This window comes from Antennarius striatus, chromosome 6 (genome assembly GCF_040054535.1).
Source record: "Antennarius striatus isolate MH-2024 chromosome 6, ASM4005453v1, whole genome shotgun sequence".
NCBI lineage: Eukaryota > Metazoa > Chordata > Actinopteri > Lophiiformes > Antennariidae > Antennarius > Antennarius striatus.
Genome location: NC_090781.1, coordinates 5,613,880 through 5,633,541, shown reverse-complemented (window position 1 = coordinate 5,633,541; position 19,662 = coordinate 5,613,880). Strand labels below are relative to the sequence as shown.

Sequence of the window (19,662 nt, the reverse complement as noted above, 5' to 3'; positions counted from 1 at the left end):
TGCTCGCGCATGCGCAGAAGATGCGCAGAACTAACAGACATAAGCAGCACTAACAGGACATATACTAAACTAAAACTAAAATATAAACAGTATAAACACTATCTAATGTCACAACATCACAACACCTTGGCCCCACTACACTGCAGCACAGGCTGACGTCCCATCTCCTCCCCTCCATTCAACCACGTGCTGACCTCGCTGCCTCCCCCCTCTCCTCCTGAGAGAGTCATTGTATCCCCTGATGGCACGGGGCACAAAGGAGGACCTCAGCCTCCTTTGTGCAGCCTCCTTTGTGCAGCGGCAGACTGCCGCTGAAGGTGCTTCTCTGCTGGGAGAAGGTGGTGTGCAGGGGATGGCTGGTGTTATTCATGATAGCCCTGACTTTGGAAATGGTCCTGCTCTCCAGATGCGTCTCCACAGAGTCCAGGCTCAGCCCGACCACTGAAATTCAGAGTAACATCTGCTCCCAAAAAATACAAATACACATAGCAGTAACTGACACAGACAAAAAACGTTACATTAATACATAATTAACATCATTAATTACAACAGCAGTACACATAACATAAAAAAGGAAGCATAAGAACATGGAAGAAGCATAATAAGACATAGCAGAAGCATAGGAAGAAGACATAAGAATAAGTGGATGAAACGAACTGTAGACTCACACCAAGTACCCCCACAAAGCATTCCACAGTGCATCCCCAGTGAATCCCAGGCCCCCGAGTCGATCCCCTCTTGGCCGATCTTGATGACCCTGCGGCTTCAGCTTCACCCCACTCCTGAAAGAATGGTTGTACCCCCTGATGGCACGGGGCAAAAGGAGGTCCTGAGTCTCTCTGTGGAGGAGCTCGGTGACAGCAGTCTGCCACTGAAAGAGCTTCTCTGCTGGGCAAAGATGGTGTGTAGGGGGTGGGTGTTGTTTCCCAGGATCGATCTGAACTTGGACAAAGTCCTCCTGTCTAGAACAGTCTACACAGGGTCCAGGTCCTGGCCCATCACAGAACCAGCCCTCCGGATGAACCTGTCAAGGCGCTCGGTGTCCCGTTTCCTGGCACCACCACCCCAACACACAATGGCGGAGGACAACAAGAAAGACAGAAAGGAGGGTGGGTGGGCAGGCTGATGGTCGGACGGACAGACAGACAGAAAGAATTATATACAGACAGGATTGTGCTCGCTAGCACAATCCTAAAACTCCCTGGCTCCTAGTCGAGGACCCAAGTTGAGGATACCACCCCATGAGGGTGGTATACCCATGTACTGTATTTTGAAATGGTATTATTGTCTAAAAGCAGTTCAACTTCTTGATGTCAGCATTAGGACCTGGAGTGTCATGTACCAAGATGCGAGTGGATTTCCCACTGACACATGATGTAAACTCAAATCCAGAAAACGTATGCACAAAAATATCCATGAATGAATTTGTGCACGTGCATAAGTCCAACCACAAAGGATCAACAGCTGTAGAAATATGTGTACACCAGCCATGAACTTGGCGTGAGGCACTGTATTTCATGGTTATTTCACTCTTGATACATCTGAACACAGTGTTGTTGTACATCCTGGAGGGGGGCTGTAAATGTTCTCAAGGGACTTTTTATGTCCCTTGTATCCACTTGGAAAACACCTTTGATTCACTTTGTTTGTGGTAAATGGCAAGAACCAGTTATTGTGTGTTTTAATCAACAACCCCTCAAAAATGAACTCTGAAATTTATGTATTCTTTTTGTTGTCCCACTTTTGTTCAATTACAATAATTAATCACATAACTTAAATTTATATTATTATTATTGTTCTCAGGCTGGAAGTCTGGAGAGGGGGGATGCCAGTTGTTGTTCGCCAGCCCTTGTGTGTTGTCTCCCATCTTATTTGTTACAGAGTCTGGGAGAAACAAAGAAATGTTGACAGATTGACTCCACGTCTCCTGTGCTTCTTCAATCATCTTAACCATATAAAGACTTGTAAATATAAATGTAACTGGCTGTTTAAGGTTTACACATCAAGGGTGAGTCATAGACAGTTGTGGCAGAGAGAATCCATTGACTTTCATTGTCAGAATCACATAATGAGTATTTATTGCATAACATTCTTTCCGTGCATCCAGCACCAACTGGCCCATGGACTGGTCTTTTGAGCCTCAGGATCCAGATCTCTCAGTTTGATTTGCATCAACTTCTGGTCCGTTGAGGACTCTTCCAGCAAAGCTCTTTATATACAGTATTTGTTGTCACTGACTTAACTTAGGTGTCACAGTCCTGTCACAGCTAATGTTTTTGCCCAGGACCTCTTGTGCAACCTTTGAGTCTATGGCTTTCCTGATTGAAAGCTGTCTGATGCAAAGATGGTATTGAAAAATTTCATGATTTCCTACCATCCCAGTAGTTGAATGGTTCAATTGCACTCTTGAAATCTTGATCAGGTCCCTGCACCAAAGGCCAAAAACAAATGGTCCCAACTACTAAGGTCTGTCACCTCAATATACAGTAATCCCTTACTTATTTGTGCTGCAAGATGCACGGCTTCACTACATCACAGATTTTTAGTAGGTAGTCACGTGATACAATGCAAGCATCACGTACATGATATTGGCTCACAGCATCCGTGTGTGCGCTGTGCTCCGAGACTCACAGTTCCTCCTGCAAATTATCTTTAATACAAAAGTACTTTAAACAGTCTTTAAGATTGTGGGAAACAATAATACAGATATAAGTTGGTTTAATATCAGCATGGGGAGGATTCATAAACATTTAAATAACCATAAATAGTTTGTCGATATATTGCAGAATTTTGTTTTTTGCATGTGGTCCTGGAACGCATTAACCGCGAGTAACGAGGGATTACTGTAATGGCTCTGCTGTAGGCAAACTGAGCAAGAAATTTATGCTTAATTCTTAAAAAAATAGTCATAAAATTGGTTAGGGCAGTGGATAGCGCTATTGCTTCACTATTAAGTGTTCTGATCAGAATTGTGTGTTTCTTATTCTGGATTTGATTCCTTTCTGTGTGAAGTTTTAATGTGTTCTTATCTTCACTTGTCTGTGTGGGTTCTCCAGCATCCTCCCACCATCAAAAGCATGCACTAGTTGAAGTGGTCAAACCAACTTGTCTGTAGGTGTGAAAATGAGCTTCAGTAGTTGTTTTCATGTGGCCTTGTGATAAGCTGGCGTCCAGGTTGTACCTGGACTCTTGCCTGTAGCTGAGATAGGCTCCAGCAGATCTGTGACCCATAAGGCAGATAAGCAGCTGAAGTTGAGACATTTTCAAACTTGTGTAAAGCCAGCTACAGTTGTGAATGCAGCTGCGTGACCTACATAACGTAAGCATAATAGCATTATTGCCTTTTTTTATTTGCATTATTGCATTGTTGTTAGTTTTTGGCCAAATTGTGATATCTGTCTCACTTTACTCTCCTACCACTGCTGAACCACCCTGCCTTATTGCCTATCTCCTCAGCCTATCAGAAACCTTGTTAGAGTGTTGTTTATACAGTGTGGCCAGTGGTAACCTCTACTCCCAAAGGGGGCGGACATGGTTAAAACCAGCAATACACTTGGCAGGCGCTTGTTTGTCTTTAACTCTACATTCTAAACGTGTTCACGCATCTGGTTGAACTTTGAAAAACTCTGGGGGACTCCATGGATAGCACTGCATGTCCAGGGAATCCCACATAGCTTCATTGGATTGTGACAAGGGGAATTTGGAAACCAAGTCAACACCTCAAACTTTGTGGATTATTGTTTTGTGGCAGTTCAAATTATCCTGCTGAACGCTGCCATCAAGGAATACTGTTTACATAAAAGGATGTACAGTACCTAGACGTAACAATGTCTAGGTACATATGTGGTACATGTCAAAATGGCCCAAGGTTTCCCAGCTTAATATTTCTTAAACCATCACACTGCCTCTGCCATTTGCTTTCTTCCCGTAGTGGATCCTGGTGCCTTGTGTTCCTCAGGTATGCAATGCACACACACACACACACACACACACACACACACACACACACACACAGACACACACACACACACACACACACACACACACACACACACACACACACACACACACACACACACACACACACAAAAGAAAAAATAATTCATCAGACCAGGTCACCTTCTAACTTTGCTCCGTGGTCCATTTCTGATGCTCAAATGTTCATTTTTGGCACCTCCAGTGGGTCAGCATGTGCACCCTGACTAGTCTGCACATATGCAGCCGCATACAAAACAAAATGTGTTGTGCTGTGTTTTCTAAAACCTTTTATAAGTACTAGAATTAACTTTTTTAGCAGTATGAGTTAAAATAGCTTATTTGTTGAATTCCATGATCCTTTTGCCAGTGACAGACCTGTTACACCTTAGTTAAGTCAGTGACAACAAATATATAGAGATTTGTTGGAAAAATCCTCAACAGACCAGAAGTTGATGCAAATCAAACTAAGAGATCTGGATCCTGAGGATCAAGAGACCAGTCCTTGGACCACTTTTGATAGATACTGATTACTGCAGACTTGGATCCTCCCAGAAGAGCTTCAGTTTTAGAGGTGCTCTGACCCAGTTATCTAGCAATTACACTTTTTCCTTTTTCAAACTTCTATACACCCTTCTGTTTGCCAATTTTTTTGATTAATACACATTGTTATTAAGGACAAACTTTTCATTTGTTGCCCAATATATCCACTATCAGGTAAATAAAATGGTAAATAAGGATAGTACTCTTATGGAAAGACCGTTAATTAATCACTGCAGTATGTCCAACAAAGCTTTTAAACCCTACTTTAAATAGCTGAGAAAATACTGCACCATTGACTTAAGATGAAGAATATGTTGATCACTCACAAAATTTATGTTGCCCCAAATAGCAATACTCCCACAATTCTCAGAATAGTCACAAAATTCTTCAGGTTACAATTGTTCTTGTCTAGCTCTTCAATCACAGGAAAGCCTAAAATGTTTTAGCTCCGCAGGAGAAATGTAACATGAACAAACACCATGCTCTGTCAACTCAATACTATACTCAATACCTACTAAGACAGCTTTACTCTTTCATTTTTATAAAAAGAGCAATGCACAATTGATGCAGCGGTGACTTAATTTATTGATGGCTTTTGTATGTGTTAAAAAAATGTGTGGCAACCTTGAATTTAAAGAACATGCATCTTATGACCTGTCTATGATTGTTTTTCTATGCTTCTTAATAGGCACAGGGAATTGCTGCATGTATAGATGATCTGTGTACTGCAATTCTGGGATAACAAATTTCTGACATTTTATTCTGGTCTGTCTGTCTAAGTCTGTGTTTACGTTATAGCCCTGAATGACAGCCGCTCCATACTGGAATGGCTTCAATACTAGATCTTTTATTTGGGAAGGGTCGACTGCCTCTCCATCTTTCAGACAGGTGCTTGCAAGCTGGGCCCGTAGCCCTCTTAAGTGAAACACTTCCTTCTTCATCTGTTCTTGCCCAACCAGACTATCCACTTTGTGCCAGAAGGTGGTGTTAAAATACTCATAGATCCTCCAATCTAAAGCATTCCATTGTTTAATTTTCTCCACAGTGTTTGGAAAAAGTATTTGACGAGTTTGTTGACTACGACTGTTCAGCTTAAAGGACACCATATCTTCCATAGACCAGCACAGGGCATATTTGAGCAAGATCATGGACTCATCAAAATATTCAGAAATAAGAATAAGATGAAAGTCTTGTTGAATAGCTGCAATAGCCATGCTGGCTCTCTCCTCCAGATCATCAGTATCAGCTACAACATTGTTGTCAAACCCAAAGTCAAAAGCCATTAAATTGTGAGCATAGTGGTTATTGATGACTGAAGAGTTGTAGTGTAATAAGGTGTTGTCTAAGAAGTAGTCCAGGGTGTGACTCATCTGGAAGGCTTGGATGCTCTTGTAGTAAGTAAAGATAGATTCCATCATGGCCACAGGATGTCTCAGTATAGAAAAGTAGAAGCTATCCTCAGGCATAACCTTTGCTACCTGTAGCATAACATAGAAAGAAATTTAGATATAGTGTAGATCATTTTGCAAAATTAGCTCATTAAATGAATGTTAAATATTGCAGTGTATATTAGTTTTCTTTTTACAGCTAGATCTTACATGTACCGTATTGGCCCGAATGTAAGACGGTGTTTTTTGCATTGAAATAAGACTGAAAGAGTGGGGGTCGTCTTACATTCGGGGTCTAGACATTATACCCATTCACATCGCTAGATGACGCCAGATATCTTTAAAGCGAATGCTGAACTTAATTCCCCAGGCAAAGCGAACCCGTCACGAAGAAGAAAAATAAAAATAGCAGTAAGAAAGAAAAGAGAAGAAAATAAGAAAAGACATAACAGAAAATGGAGAAATGTAGCGACAGTCTGGAGAAAAGTGGGTCGAAGATTGGCCAGGTTAATCGGCAGCTGAGGAGAAGTTATGATGCAAAGATGATGGTTTACATATTACGTAATGCAGTTATTGTAATTTTGTTGTTTTATCACAGTAGATTGGTTTATTTACATTTCAAAAACCAGAAGCCATTCATTTACAAATGTGGTTGGACTTTAGTTTACATATTTAAATGTTCAGATATTAAGATGTAATAGACAGTTTTTGCATGGTTTAAATGAGGCAAAAAAACATGCTTTTTCTCTCGAATATATTGTTATAATCATTTGTTTCAGATGTATTGTAATTATTTTCTGTATAAAAATTTATTTGGTGTTCAAAAAATCTTTTTTCAAACTTGAATCTTGAAAAAGAGTGGGTTGTCTTATAATCAGGGTCGTCTTACCTCAGGCCTGGCTGCAGACCAGCAGTTCTCTGATCTCATTCAGTTTAATCGGGTTTAATTTGGTCAAAGTATAGTGTTAATTGTGGGTCTCCTTGTTGTTGTGGCCATCTGACCTACTGCATCATAACTGGGAGGTTCGTTTAGTCCATTTAGTCTGTTTAGTTATGTAAGGGTTATGACCAAGTAATTATTCTGGTTTTGGTTAGGTTTGGTTAGCTTAGAGCAATAGAACTGATGGATGACTTTATCATGATATATAAAGGATGTTTTACTGAGGTGTTGTTTCTGGGGTTGAGTGGAAAATTGTACATTTTTAGGCTGAGACTTTCATGCAAGCCTGTAGTCACATTACAGCCTAACAGTGCCCAAATGTGTGAAATGTTTTTGTGGTGAAAACAATTGGAAGGATCACTGGCTGCTGTTTGATTTAAAGTTGAAATCCTAGCTGCCATCTCATGCTCCAGCTTTGCTAAGGTCGACAGTTTCAAAAAAGGAACCAATGTTTATTGACCCACTGATAAGTCTGGTTTTGAGCAATTTATTACTGATGCTTTGGTGTCACCAGATGGTAGAGATAAATGTGTTCAGATTTGGGTGTTGTTTGACTCAGCTGTTATAGAGCACTTGCTGACAGTTTCATTTGAGACAGAAACCATTAGTTTTGTGTTGATGCTGGGCATGGAAAAGAGTTTAGTGCCAGTGCTGTGTCATTGTGGATTGTTGGCTGGAACAGGAAGTTGATCCAGCCAGCATTTGTCCTTTGGTACCACTAGACAGAGTGATAATTCTGATAATAACCTGGCTAGCAGTGTTGTGTCGGCCAAAACGTACCATCTCCTGTGGTTGTTTCCCAGGTTTTGGAATTAATGATGTTTTCCGTGCTTGTGGGAAGATACGGGCATGGTCGCATGTCAAGTCCGCTACTGATCTACCTGGTATCGAGTCAATTGATGGTCAACCATTTTGCTTGGACATGTGTGTCATGTCATGTAACTGCTGCAAATTATAGGGGATTTTGGAGTAAATAAAACAAATGACTCTGTCCTACTCTATTTATTTTCACCTTGTCTAAAGAACAACATCTCCAGATAAGTGTAATCATGCATGCAAAGTTACAAAGCCCTACAGGTTTACGCTTAGTAAGTCAACCATTTGAGCATCTGATACTGGATTTCATGAGGCCAATACTTTCATCCTTCTGGTTGTGCATACCTATTTTATTTGCTGTGTCACCTCTATAGTCGTCCTGCTATGTTCCAATCACATTCCAGCTTAGTTAAATCCGTGTTTAGTTAAATGTTAGTTAAATCTCCAGGCATGACTGGTGTCATGCCTGGAGTTTCCCCCGCCTCACGCCCAAATTCAGCTGAGATAGGGACCAGCTCCCCATGACCCGCCATAGCGGATGAAGCGGTTGTGAAAATGAATAAATGAATGAATATTATTATGGAAATACATTTGAGGCAAGGGACACTGAAAATGAATTTTGTCCAAAATTAATGTCTCAATCAGTGCTTTCAAATCCTAAAGTTCATGACGTAGGTTTAGTCAGTAAGGGGATGTTAAAACACCAGGTATTCTATTTTTTTTTAAATTTTATATACTGATTATAATTCCCAAAAGGAAATTAGTAGCACATTAGCATATTAGTGTGTACAGGCCCTGAACACACACACACACACACACACACACACACACACACACACACACACACACACACACACACACACACACACACACACACACACACAAGAGAGGCAGAGTGGCGGGCAGCTCCTTCTTGGTGTGCCTAATGAGTAAATTGTAAAGGGTATGGCGCCTTGCTTAATGGCACCTCTGCAGTGCTCGAGAGGTGAGCTGACACCTTCCACTGTCAGGTCACACTCCGGGTGACTGGCCGGGAGCGGGAATCCAACCGCTGACCTTGTGATCATTGGACGACCCACTCTACTCTGTAAGGTACTACTTTCAGGGTACCTTGACATACCCTGGAAGTAGATCAGGTATTATTAACGTTTGTGCCAATACTTTTTGTATTTTGTATTTTGTATTTTTGTACCCCATATGTTTCACCCATATGGGGTCCACATGGATATCTACACAGTCACCAATCTACATATCTTGAAACTCACCTCAGATTTTCTAAACCTCATGTGGTTGCACAGGATGTGGAAGGCCTTCACACTTCTGCTGCTGAACCCCTCCACAAAATATGAAGCAAAGTACGATGGGTAAAAAAACTGGTTGTGTTTGCTCAGGGGAAGGGCAAAGGTCAAGTTCCATCTTTCACCATAGCGATACAGGATATTTAAAATTGTGCTACTTGCTGTTTTGTGTGTCTTGAGGAAAACAATGTGTGACTTCCGATGGCAAGTTCTGGTTTTTGGAGAGTTGATGCCAGCTTGTAAGAAACTAGATTTGTTTGTGCTTGCAGACAAATGAGCTTTCCTAGTACCTTGGAGGACTAAAGAATCTGGAAATCCAGCCTTTCCATGATTTGGTAAGGGTAACTTTCTAGATGACATACTGTCTGACACTAACTGAGGGAATGTGGCGAGGTTGAAAATTGTATAAGCATGACTTGACCGAATATAATCTGATCGCATTCCATATCTCTCATTCTGATTGTGAAGAACTGAATTTCTTGCTGTCTGTATTGACTTGGCTGTCAATAATGCAGAATGGAAGCCTTTCCAGACATTTTGTAGAGTCAAGAACAGGTGATGTGAGAGTTCAGTCACAGCCACCTTGTCATTCCTGTGAAGAGTCATAAAACCGAGTCAGTCATATGTAAAGCATTAACTGAAAACATGTTCACATTACGAAATACTCATGGTAATCATCAAATTAACTTAATGATGTGTATGTATGGTATGCAACTTAGGGCTAGATTTACAATAACCACTACCACTTTTAAAATGATAGGTTTCAGACACTGCCATCAATTAAAAATCTGAAAATGAATTGTCTGACTTGTAACTTTACGATAAGGATTAATTTAGTGTTGACAACAAATAGAACTCTGCATTCATGTTGCAAAAGGGACTTTTGTTCATTTGTACTTACTGACTCTTTAAATTTTTGTATTTTGTATTTGGCTTTTAAAATTGTTGTATTTTGCAATTCATTTAAATCTGTTATTTTCTTGTAGTTACAAGTGTAGCCTTATTATAGTCGTATATGTTTTCAGTTCTTGTCAGTGTTTTATTTGAAAGTATCATTTCAGCCACTTCACTTCATATCCCTGTGTGTTTCCTTCCTGAGTGGTTACCTACACCCATCCCTCATTACCCTTCCTCCCTTTGTGGATTTAGTCTATGTGCTGTCCTTTGTCCATACCAGTTTTTCGGTGAGAACCTGTGACTAGAGGGGGCGGCAGTGGCTCAGCGGTAGAGCAGATGTCTCGTAGACGGATCGCCCCAGCCATCGGCGGATCGAATCTCGCTCCCGCCATGATGTCACCAGGAGTGTGAGCTGACAGTGGGAGGTGTCAGCTCACTTCCCAGCCACTGCTGAGGCGCCCTTGAGCAAGGCGCCGTCCCCCCTACAAGCTGCTCAAAAAAGGGGCACGTTCAGAAGCCGCTGCCTGTCACTCTGCCTCCCTGATGTGTGTAGTTTAATGTGATTGTATTAACTGCATGCTTACAGGCCCCCTTGTGTGCTGTGGTCAGGGGGCCTTGTCAACTAACCGAGTGACTTTGTAATTTCCCCTTGCGGGGATCAATAAAGTACACTTCTTCTTCTAGATTTCCATCATGTTTTCTTGGATTTAGACTTGCTTTTTACCTTTTGACCTTGCTTTTACTTGCCCCTAAAGATACTGTTGCTTGTATGTTTAGACATTTTGTGCACCAAACCTTCTGAAATAAGACCTTCTGTTTGTGGAATCCCAATTCTGAAATAAGACCTTCTGTTTGTGGAAGTAATTTCCCAATTGCATAGTGACAGGACGGCAACACTGTGGCACAGTGGGTAGCCTTGGTACCTCAGAGCAAGAAGGTTCTGGGTTTGATTCCTCTCTGTGCAGAGTTTGTATGTTTTCCCCATGTCTGCGTGGGTTCTATCAGGGTTCTCTCAAATCCTCCCATCTCCAAAAACATGCAATTTACATGATCTGGCCACTCCAAATTGTTTGTAGGCATGGGTGTGTGAAAGAGTGGTTGTCTGTCTATGTGTAGCCCCGCATTGCTTTGGGGATGCATCCAGGTTGTACCCCACCTCTCAACGTTAGTAACAAGGGATAGGCACCATCAGACCTGTGACCCGCAAGGCAGATAAGTGACTGAAGACGAGATGACCATAATCGTCTAGTTGTAAAGAAGATGGATGGATGGAATGATGGACGGTTGGATGGATGGATGGATGGAGGGATGGATGGGTGGATGGATGGATGGATGGATGGATGGATGGATGGATGGATGGATGGACGGATGGATGGATGAACGGACAGATGGTCACACATAATCACTGTGGGGGAAGTGACTACACACCCCCTCAACATTGACTACCATGTCAAAAACATTGACATGATAGTTTCAAAAACATGAAATGTGATCAGTGCTAAAACAGACAAGATGTGAATTATGACAGAAGACCTCTTGCAGCCTCAGCAGCTGTGAGTGCAATGCTAATATTTTTAGTTCATCAAGTTGTTTCCAATTAAGTTGGATAGTCACTGCTTCAGCCTTGAATTTCTTGAGCACAGCATATTTCTGGTCTTCAGAGCTGGCAGTTTATGTGACAAAGCTAAATTAAACAGGGGAATCTTCTTCTTTTCCTTTCGACTTTTCCCTTCAGGGGTCTGCCTCCATCAGAATTTAATTATTACAGTAATAGTGACATCTTGGATGTTTACAGTGTGTGATGAATTGACAAAATATGACAAATTTAGATGATAGAAAAAAAGGAAATACATATTATATAGTTATTAAGTTATTATGATTTTGGTTTCTTTAAGTGTTACTTCACCTGGCCTGATGGGTAAAAAAGTTGTGAATTGTAATACAGGCCACAACCAGGATTAGTATTTTCCACAGAGAGTGACGCCTGATGCCCAACACTTGCCTCGCACACCTGCAGCGGGAACACAATACACACACAAAACACAATAATTATAATCTGGTCTTGTTACTGTTTCTAAATTGCCAAACTTCAGCCTGAGCCTGACCAATAGTGCATAAGACAATTTGCAAGAGAGTGAAAAGTGAGAGTGCAAGAGCAAAAGAGGGGGAGAGAGAGAAAACAAGATAATGAGGGAGACCAAGACCGAGAGCGTCAGAGAGCACGAAAGCTCAAAAGCAAGAGAGAGAAATTGAGAACGAGAAAACGAGAGAGCAAGAACAGAAAGAGTGCGCAAGAGAGTTACAGACACTGTGGGCGAGAGAGGGCACAAAAGAGAGTGACAGAGAGAGAAAAATATATCACAATAGAATGAAAATAATTTTGCATTTTAAAGTCTCACAAAAAGCTGGAGTCTCTATTGACAAAGTGTCTCAGGAAACAATCAGAGATTCTGCCACAATATGATAGATTTACCATACTGTGGCAGCATTACCAAGTGGTAAAGGAAAGAATGGGGAATTGTTTTACCAGAAGAATTTTCAGTGTGCATCACTACCCCATAGGATTGCCACCATATTATGGTGGTGTGGTTTGTGTATCCCAGTGACCACAAGCGCTATACCAACAGGGCCACCCAAGCAGGACAGGTGAAAGGGAAGAAACCCAGCAACGAGTGACCCTACTATTCCTCCAGGTTGGTGGTTGTGTCTATTTGCCAACATACAGCATGCAGGTCCAGAAATTAATTTCTATTCCAGTGAGAGCCTGGGCATGACCTCAAAATGACTTGCAATAGTGCACTTGCCCAACATGGTGAGAACAGAAACTGGGCCATTGTTGGGCAACAACAATGTTAAATCCACAAATGGATGGAAAAGAGGAGAGGAGGAAGTGTGCAAGTGAGAATAGGGACTTGGAATGTTGGCAGAATGACTGGTAAAGAGAGAGTGGTAAAGAGAGCTGATATGATGGAGAAGAGAAAGGATGATATACTGTTTAGACAGGAAACCAACTATAAGTACAAGAAATAAAGATAAATCATCCATCCTTACTATGGCATTTGCCACTTGACATATGCAGCGCAATGAGATCTTATCTTTTGTAAGACATGGAAAATGGGATCGCTGAAGTCTATCTGTCCGTCCGTCTGTCTGTCCGTCCTTCCATCCATCCATCCATCCATCCATCCATCCATCCATCCATCCATCCATCCATCCATCCATCCATCCATCCATCCATCCATCCATCCATCTATACTCAACAAAAATATAAACGCAACACTTTTGTTTTTGCTCCCATTTTTCATGAGATGGACTTAAAGATCTATAATTCATCCCAGATACACAATATTACCATTTCTCTCAAACATTGTTCACAAATCTGTCTAAATGTTTGATAATGAGCACTTCTGCTTTGCTGAGATAATTCTTCAAGCTTTATTGGCGGTCTGGTGAGACCACCATTTGCCTCATGCAGTGCAACACATCTTCTTCGCAAAGAGTTTATCAGATTGTCAATTGTGGCCTGTGGAATGTTGGTCCACTCCTCTTCAATGGCTGTGCAAAGTTGCTGGATATTAGTGGGAACTGGTACACGCTGTTGTATACGCCGGTCAAGCACATCCCAAACATGCTCAATGGGTGACATGTCCGGTGACTATGCTGGCCATGCAAGAACTGGGACATTTTCAGCTTCCAAGAATTGTGTACAGATCCTTGGAACATGGGGCTGTGCATTATCTTGCTGAAACATGAGGTGATGTGCATGGATTATGGCACAACAATGGGCCTCAGGATCTCATCACGGTATCTCTGTGCATTCAAAATGCCATCAATAAAATGCACCTGTGTTCTTCGTCCATAACAGATGCCTGCCCATACCATAACCCCACCACCACCATGGGTCACTCGATCCACAACATTGACATCAGCAAAGCGCTCACCCACACGATGCCACACACGCTGTCTGCCATCTGCCCTGAACAATGTAAACCGAGATTCATCCGTGAAGAGAACACCTCTCCAATGTGCCAGACGCCATCGAATGTGAGCATTTGCCCACACAAGTCTGTTACAGCGACGATCTGGAGTCAGGTTAAGACCCCGATGAGGATGACGAGCATGCAGTTGAGCTTCCCTGAGACAGTTTCTGACAGTTTGTGCAGAAATTGTTTGGTTATGCAAACTGCTGTTTCAGCAGCTGTCTGAGTGGCTGGTCTCAGACGATCTTGGAGGTGAACCTGCTGGATGTGGAGGTCCTGGGCTGGTGTGGTTACACGTGGTCTGCGGTTGTGAGGCTGGTTGGATGTACTGCCATATGAACTGAAACGCCTTTGGAGACGGCTTATGGTGGAGAAATGAACATTCAATGCACGAGCAACAGATCTGGTTGACATTCCTGCTGTCAGCATGCCAATTGCATGCTCCCTCAATGCTTGTGGCATCTGTAGCATTTTGCTGTGAGACAAAACTGCATATTGGAGGGTGGTCTTTTATTGTGGGCAGTATAAGGTACACCTGTGCACTAATTATGATGTCAGATCAGCATCTTGATGTGGCACACCTGTGAGGTGGGATGGATTATCTCAGCAAAGCAGAAGTGCTCACTATCACGCATTTAGACAGATTTGTGAACAATGTTTGAGAGAAATGGTAATATTGTTTATCTGGAATGAATTGTAGATCTTTAAGTCCATCTCGTGAAAAATGGGAGCAAAAACAAGTGTTGTGTTTATATTTTTGTTGAGTGTATCTATATCTATGTCTATCTCCATCTATCTATCAGGAAGGGCATAAAATGAGTGGAGCTGGACCAAGTTAGAAACCAAAAACTTAACACTTCCATAAGGAATGGGAGGAGGACTTTTAAAAAAAAAAACATTATCATATCCAAAGTGCATTTGTCTCCTCTCCAAATCTTCTTCTTTTCCTCTCAGCTTTTCCCTTCAGGGGTCGCCACAGCGAATCAATTTCCTCCATCTAGCCCTGTCCTTTGAATCCTCTTCTCTCACACCAAATACCTTCATGCCTTCCCTCATTACATCCATAAACCTCCTCTTTGGTCTTCCCCTAGGCCTCCTGCCTGGCAGTTCAAAACTCAGCATCCTTCTACCAATATATTCACTATCTCTCCTCTGGACATGTCCAAACCATCTCAGTCTGGCCTCTCTGACTTTATCTCCAAAACCTCTAACATGTGCTGTCCCTCTGATGTACTCATTCCTGATCCTATCCTTCCTGGTCACTCCCAGAGAGAACCTCAGCATCTTCATCTCTGCATCCTGTTTTTTCCTCAGTGACACTGTCTCTAGACCAAACAACATCGCTGGTCTCACCACAGTTTTGTACACCTTTCCTTTCATTTTAGCTGAAACTCTTCTATCACACATCACACCTGACACTTTCCTCCACCCGTTCCATCCTGTTTGCACACGCTTCTTCACCTCTTTTCCACACTCTCCATTGCTCTGGACTGTTGACCCTAAGTACTTAAAATCCTCCACCTTCTTGATCTCTTCTCCCTGTAACCTCACTCTTCCACTTGGGTCCCTCTCATTCACACACATGTACTCTGTCTTACTGCGGCTAACCTTCATTCCTCTTCTTACCAGGACAAACCTCCACCTCTCTAGCTTCTCCTCCACCTGTTCCCTGCTGTCACTACAGATCACAATGTCATCTGCAAACATCATAGTCCATGGAGATTCCTGTCTAACCTCGTCTGTCAGCCTGTCCATCACCATAGCAAACAAGAAGGGGCTTAGAGCTGATCCCTGATGCAGTCCCACCTCCACCTTGAACTCCTCTGTCACACCTACAGCACACCTCACCACTGTCTTACAGTCCTCATACATGTCCTGCACTGCTCTAACATACTTCTCTGCCACTCCAGACTTCCTCATACAATAGCACCGTTCCTCTCTGGGCACCCTGTCATAAGCTTTCTCCAGATCTACAAAAACACAATGCAGCTCCATTTGGCCTTCTCCGTACTTCTCTATCAGCATCCTCAACGTAAACACTGCATCTGTAGTACTCTTTTTTAGCATGAAACCATACTGCTGCTCACAAATGCTCACTTCTGCCCTTAGTCTAGCTTCCACTACTCTTTCCCATAACTTCATTGTATGGCTCATCAACTTTATTCCTCTGTAGTTGCCACAACTCTGCACATCTCCCTTGTTCTTAAAAATGGGCACCAGCACACTTCTCCTCCATTCCTCAAGCATCTTCTCACTATTTAAGATCCTGTTGAACAACCCAGTCAGAAACTCTACTGCCACCTCTCCAATACACTTCCATACCTTCATAGATACATCATCAGGACCGACTGCCTTTCCACTCTTCATTCTCTTCAATGCCCTCCTCATTTCATCTCGACTAATCTTTGCTACTTCCTGGTCCACCGCAGTCACCTCTTCTAGTCTTTGTTCTCTCTCATTTTCCACGTTCATCAACTCATCAAAGTACTCTTTTCATCTTCCAAACACACTACTGGCACCTGTCAATAGACTTCCATCCCTATCCTTAATCAACCTAACCTGCTGCACGTCCCTCTCATCTCTGTCTTGCCAACCTGTATAGATCAATCTCTCCCTCCTTACTGTCCAACCTAGCATACAAGTCATCATAAGCCCCTTTTTTGGCCTTTGCTACCTCTATCTTCACTTTATGCTGCATCTCCCTGTACTCCTGTTTACTCTCCTCAGTCCTCTCAGTGTCCCACTTCTTCTTAGCTAACCTCTTTCTCTGTATACACTCCTGTACCTCCTCATTCCACCACCAAGTCTCTTCTTTCCTTCCAGATGACACACCAAGTACTCTCCTACCTGTCTCCCTGATGAAATTAGCTGTAGTTGTCCAGTCATCTGGAAGCACCTCCTGACCACCCAGAGCCTGTCTTAACTCCTTCCTAAAAGGCATGCAACACTCTTCCTTTTTCAGCTTCCAGCATTTCGTCTTCTGCTCTGCCTTTGCCCTCTTGATCTTCCTCACCACTAGAGTCATCCCACACACCACCATCCTATGCTGTTTGGCTACACTCTCGCCTACCACTACTTTGCAGTCACTGATCTCCTTCAGATTACACCATTTACACAAGATGTAGTCTACCTGTGTGCTCCTGCCACCACTCTTATAGGTCACCCTATGCTGGAAGAAACGCCTCTTCTGGAAGAAAGTATTCACTATAGCCATTTCCATCCTTTTTGCAAAGGTAACTACCATCTGTCCTTCTGCGTTTCTCTCCTTGATACCAAACCTGCCCATCACCTCCTCATCACCTCTGTTTCCTGTACCAACATGTCCACTGAAGTCTGTTCCAATGACAACTCTCTCACTTTTTGGTATGCTCTGCATCACTTCAACAAAGTCCAACCAGAATTTCTCCTTCTCCTCCAGCTCACATCCTACCTGTGGAGCATACCCACTAACAAAGTTGAACATCACACCTTTGATTTCTAGCTTCAGATTCATCACTCTATCTGACACTCTTTTTTCCTCCAGGACATTCCTAACAAAGTCCTCCTTCAAGATAACTCCAACTCCATTTCTCTTCCTATCTACACCATGATAGAACAACTTGAACCCTGCTCCTAAACTTCTAGCCTTGCTACCTTTCCACCTGGTCTCCTGGACAAACAGTATGTCTGCCTTCCTTCTCTGCATCATGTCAACCAACTCTCTACCTTTTCCTGTCATAGTTCCAACATTCAACGTCCCTACTCTCAGTCCTATACCTTTGGCGTTCCTCTTTTCTCTCTTCCTATGATCACACTTTCCTCCTCTCTTTCTTTGACAAACAGTAGTCCAATTTCCATTGGCGCCCTGTAGGTCAAAAGCGCCGATGGTGGTCGTTGTTAATCCGGGTCTCGACCGATCCAGTATGGAAGTCATAGGTTTGATTTGCATGTTTGATTTGGCAAAAGTTTTACGCTGGATTCCCTTCCTGACGCAACCCTCTGTATTTATCCGGGCTTGGGACAGGCACAATAAGACACTGGCTTTTGTCCTCTTGTGGCTACATTAGAGGGGTATTGACTCCAATTCTTGAAAATAAGGATGATGTGCAGAGCTGCAGTAATTAAAAGGCATAAAACTGATAAGCTATAGGATGCATTTATGGAAAATAGTATTGGAAAAATTTACTTTTATCATAATCATACCCTGGGCTCCTACATACCGTATATACAGGGGAAGGATGGTGAGGAGGTAGCCACCGGACAGGAGGAGAAGAGGTAGGCCAAAGAGAACTTTTGGATAGATGAATGTCGTGAAGAAGGACATGCAAGTGGATGGTGTGTCTCATGAGGATGCATGAGGACAGAAGAGATGGAGATGGATCATTGAAAATTGTGACCTGTAACAGGAGCAGCTGAAATAAGTATTATTGTAATATTATATACAACTAATACAAGTATATGGGGTCGGCAAGTTGGTGCAGTGGGTAGCACTGTCGCTGCACAGCAAGGCAGCTCCAGGTTCGCATCCTGCTCTGCCCGGAGTTTGCATTTTTTCCCAGTGTCTGTGTGGGTTCTCTCCGGGTTCTCCAGCTTCCTCCCACTTCCAAAAACATGCACTTCAGGTTAATTAGCCGGTACAAATTGACCATATGTGTGAGTGTGTGTGTGCGTGTTTATCTGCGTCTCTGTGTGGTTCTACGGTGCATTGGCTTCGCGTCCAGAGTTTCCCCCTCCTAACACCCTCAGTCAGCTGGGATAGGCTCCAGCTCCCTGTGACCCACAACAGCAGATAAAGCAGTTAAAAATGAATGAATGCATGAATGAATGAATGAATGAATAAGTACCGTATTGGCCCGAATATAAGACGGTGTTTTTTGCATTGAAATAAGACTGAAAAAGTGGGGGTAGTCTTACATTCGGGGTCTAGACATTATACCCAGTCACAACGCTAGTTGGTGCCAGTTATCTTTAAAGCGAATGCTGAACTTAACTCCACAGGCCAAAGCAAACCTCTGTCATGAAGAAGAAAAATAAAAATAGCGGTAAGAAAGAAAAGAGAAGAAAATAAGAGAAGAGATAACAGAAAATGGAGAAACCTAGCGACAATATGGAGAAAAGTGGGTCGAAGATCGGCCAGGTTAACCGGCAGCTGAGGAGAAGTTATGATGCAAACTTAAAGGGGCCCTATTATGAAAATCACACTTTTTCAGGTCTCTACATATACATAGTGGTCCTCCCTAACCCGACCAACTCCTAGAATCTGGTAAACAAACACTTCCTGCATCAATAGATATTTGGACTTTTAGGAAGTCATGGCTCTGAACGACTCGATTGCTAGAATAGGCATCCTTGACGTCAGACTTTGCACTCTGCTATTGGACAGAGTATTGGACGATATGGATTGGTGGACATGCTCAAGGGCGTGGCCATCCCCAAGAGGGACTTCTTTGTGTGGGACGAGTTGAAATGCCTGTTGAAATGGCGTCTGTGACAAGGAGACAAGGTAGTTGCTCAGTTGTTGATTGTACAAATCAACACCGGTGTTTATTTTTCATCCCATCCAATGAAGAACAGAAGAGACCTGCATTTCATTTTTAATGGCTCTGTGCAGCTACATCTCCTGCACGTTTGTTTGTGTGTGAACCACTTCACTCCAGCCTGTTTTAGCAATGAGGGTCAGTCCAGACGGGGCTTTGCCTGAGACTGATCCTCATTCAAGGATCACTCCCAACCATACGGGACCAAGGACCTGCACCTTGGTTACAGGTAAGTCTCACCACATTTATCTTTTAGCAGTTGTCTGTTAGCATGAGTGATCGAGTGTTATTTGGCTAATTAGGTGGTAC

At 42.7% G+C, this 19,662-nt stretch overlaps 1 protein-coding gene across 4 annotated transcripts in view; it reads right to left on the bottom strand.

The window, feature by feature from the left end:
• Positions 1-2,180: 2,180 nt before the first annotated feature.
• The window catches only part of gal3st2 (galactose-3-O-sulfotransferase 2), a 37,530-nt gene continuing 20,048 nt past the window's right edge, over positions 2,181-19,662 (bottom strand). The window contains exons 2-5 of one of the 4 annotated variants that reach the window (XM_068318138.1): positions 18,037-18,213; positions 11,764-11,868; positions 8,928-9,552; positions 2,181-5,996 (exon numbers count right to left, since the gene is read on the bottom strand). In XM_068318138.1, coding sequence (XP_068174239.1) covers positions 5,166-5,996; positions 8,928-9,552; positions 11,764-11,868; positions 18,037-18,140 — 1,665 coding nt within the window. In that variant the 5' untranslated portion in view covers positions 18,141-18,213 and the 3' untranslated portion in view covers positions 2,181-5,165. Of the gene's footprint in view, positions 5,997-8,927; positions 10,347-11,763; positions 11,869-18,036; positions 18,214-19,662 lie in introns of those variants that run through there. The other 3 variants (XM_068318139.1, XM_068318140.1, XM_068318141.1) reach the window with 3 other exon arrangements.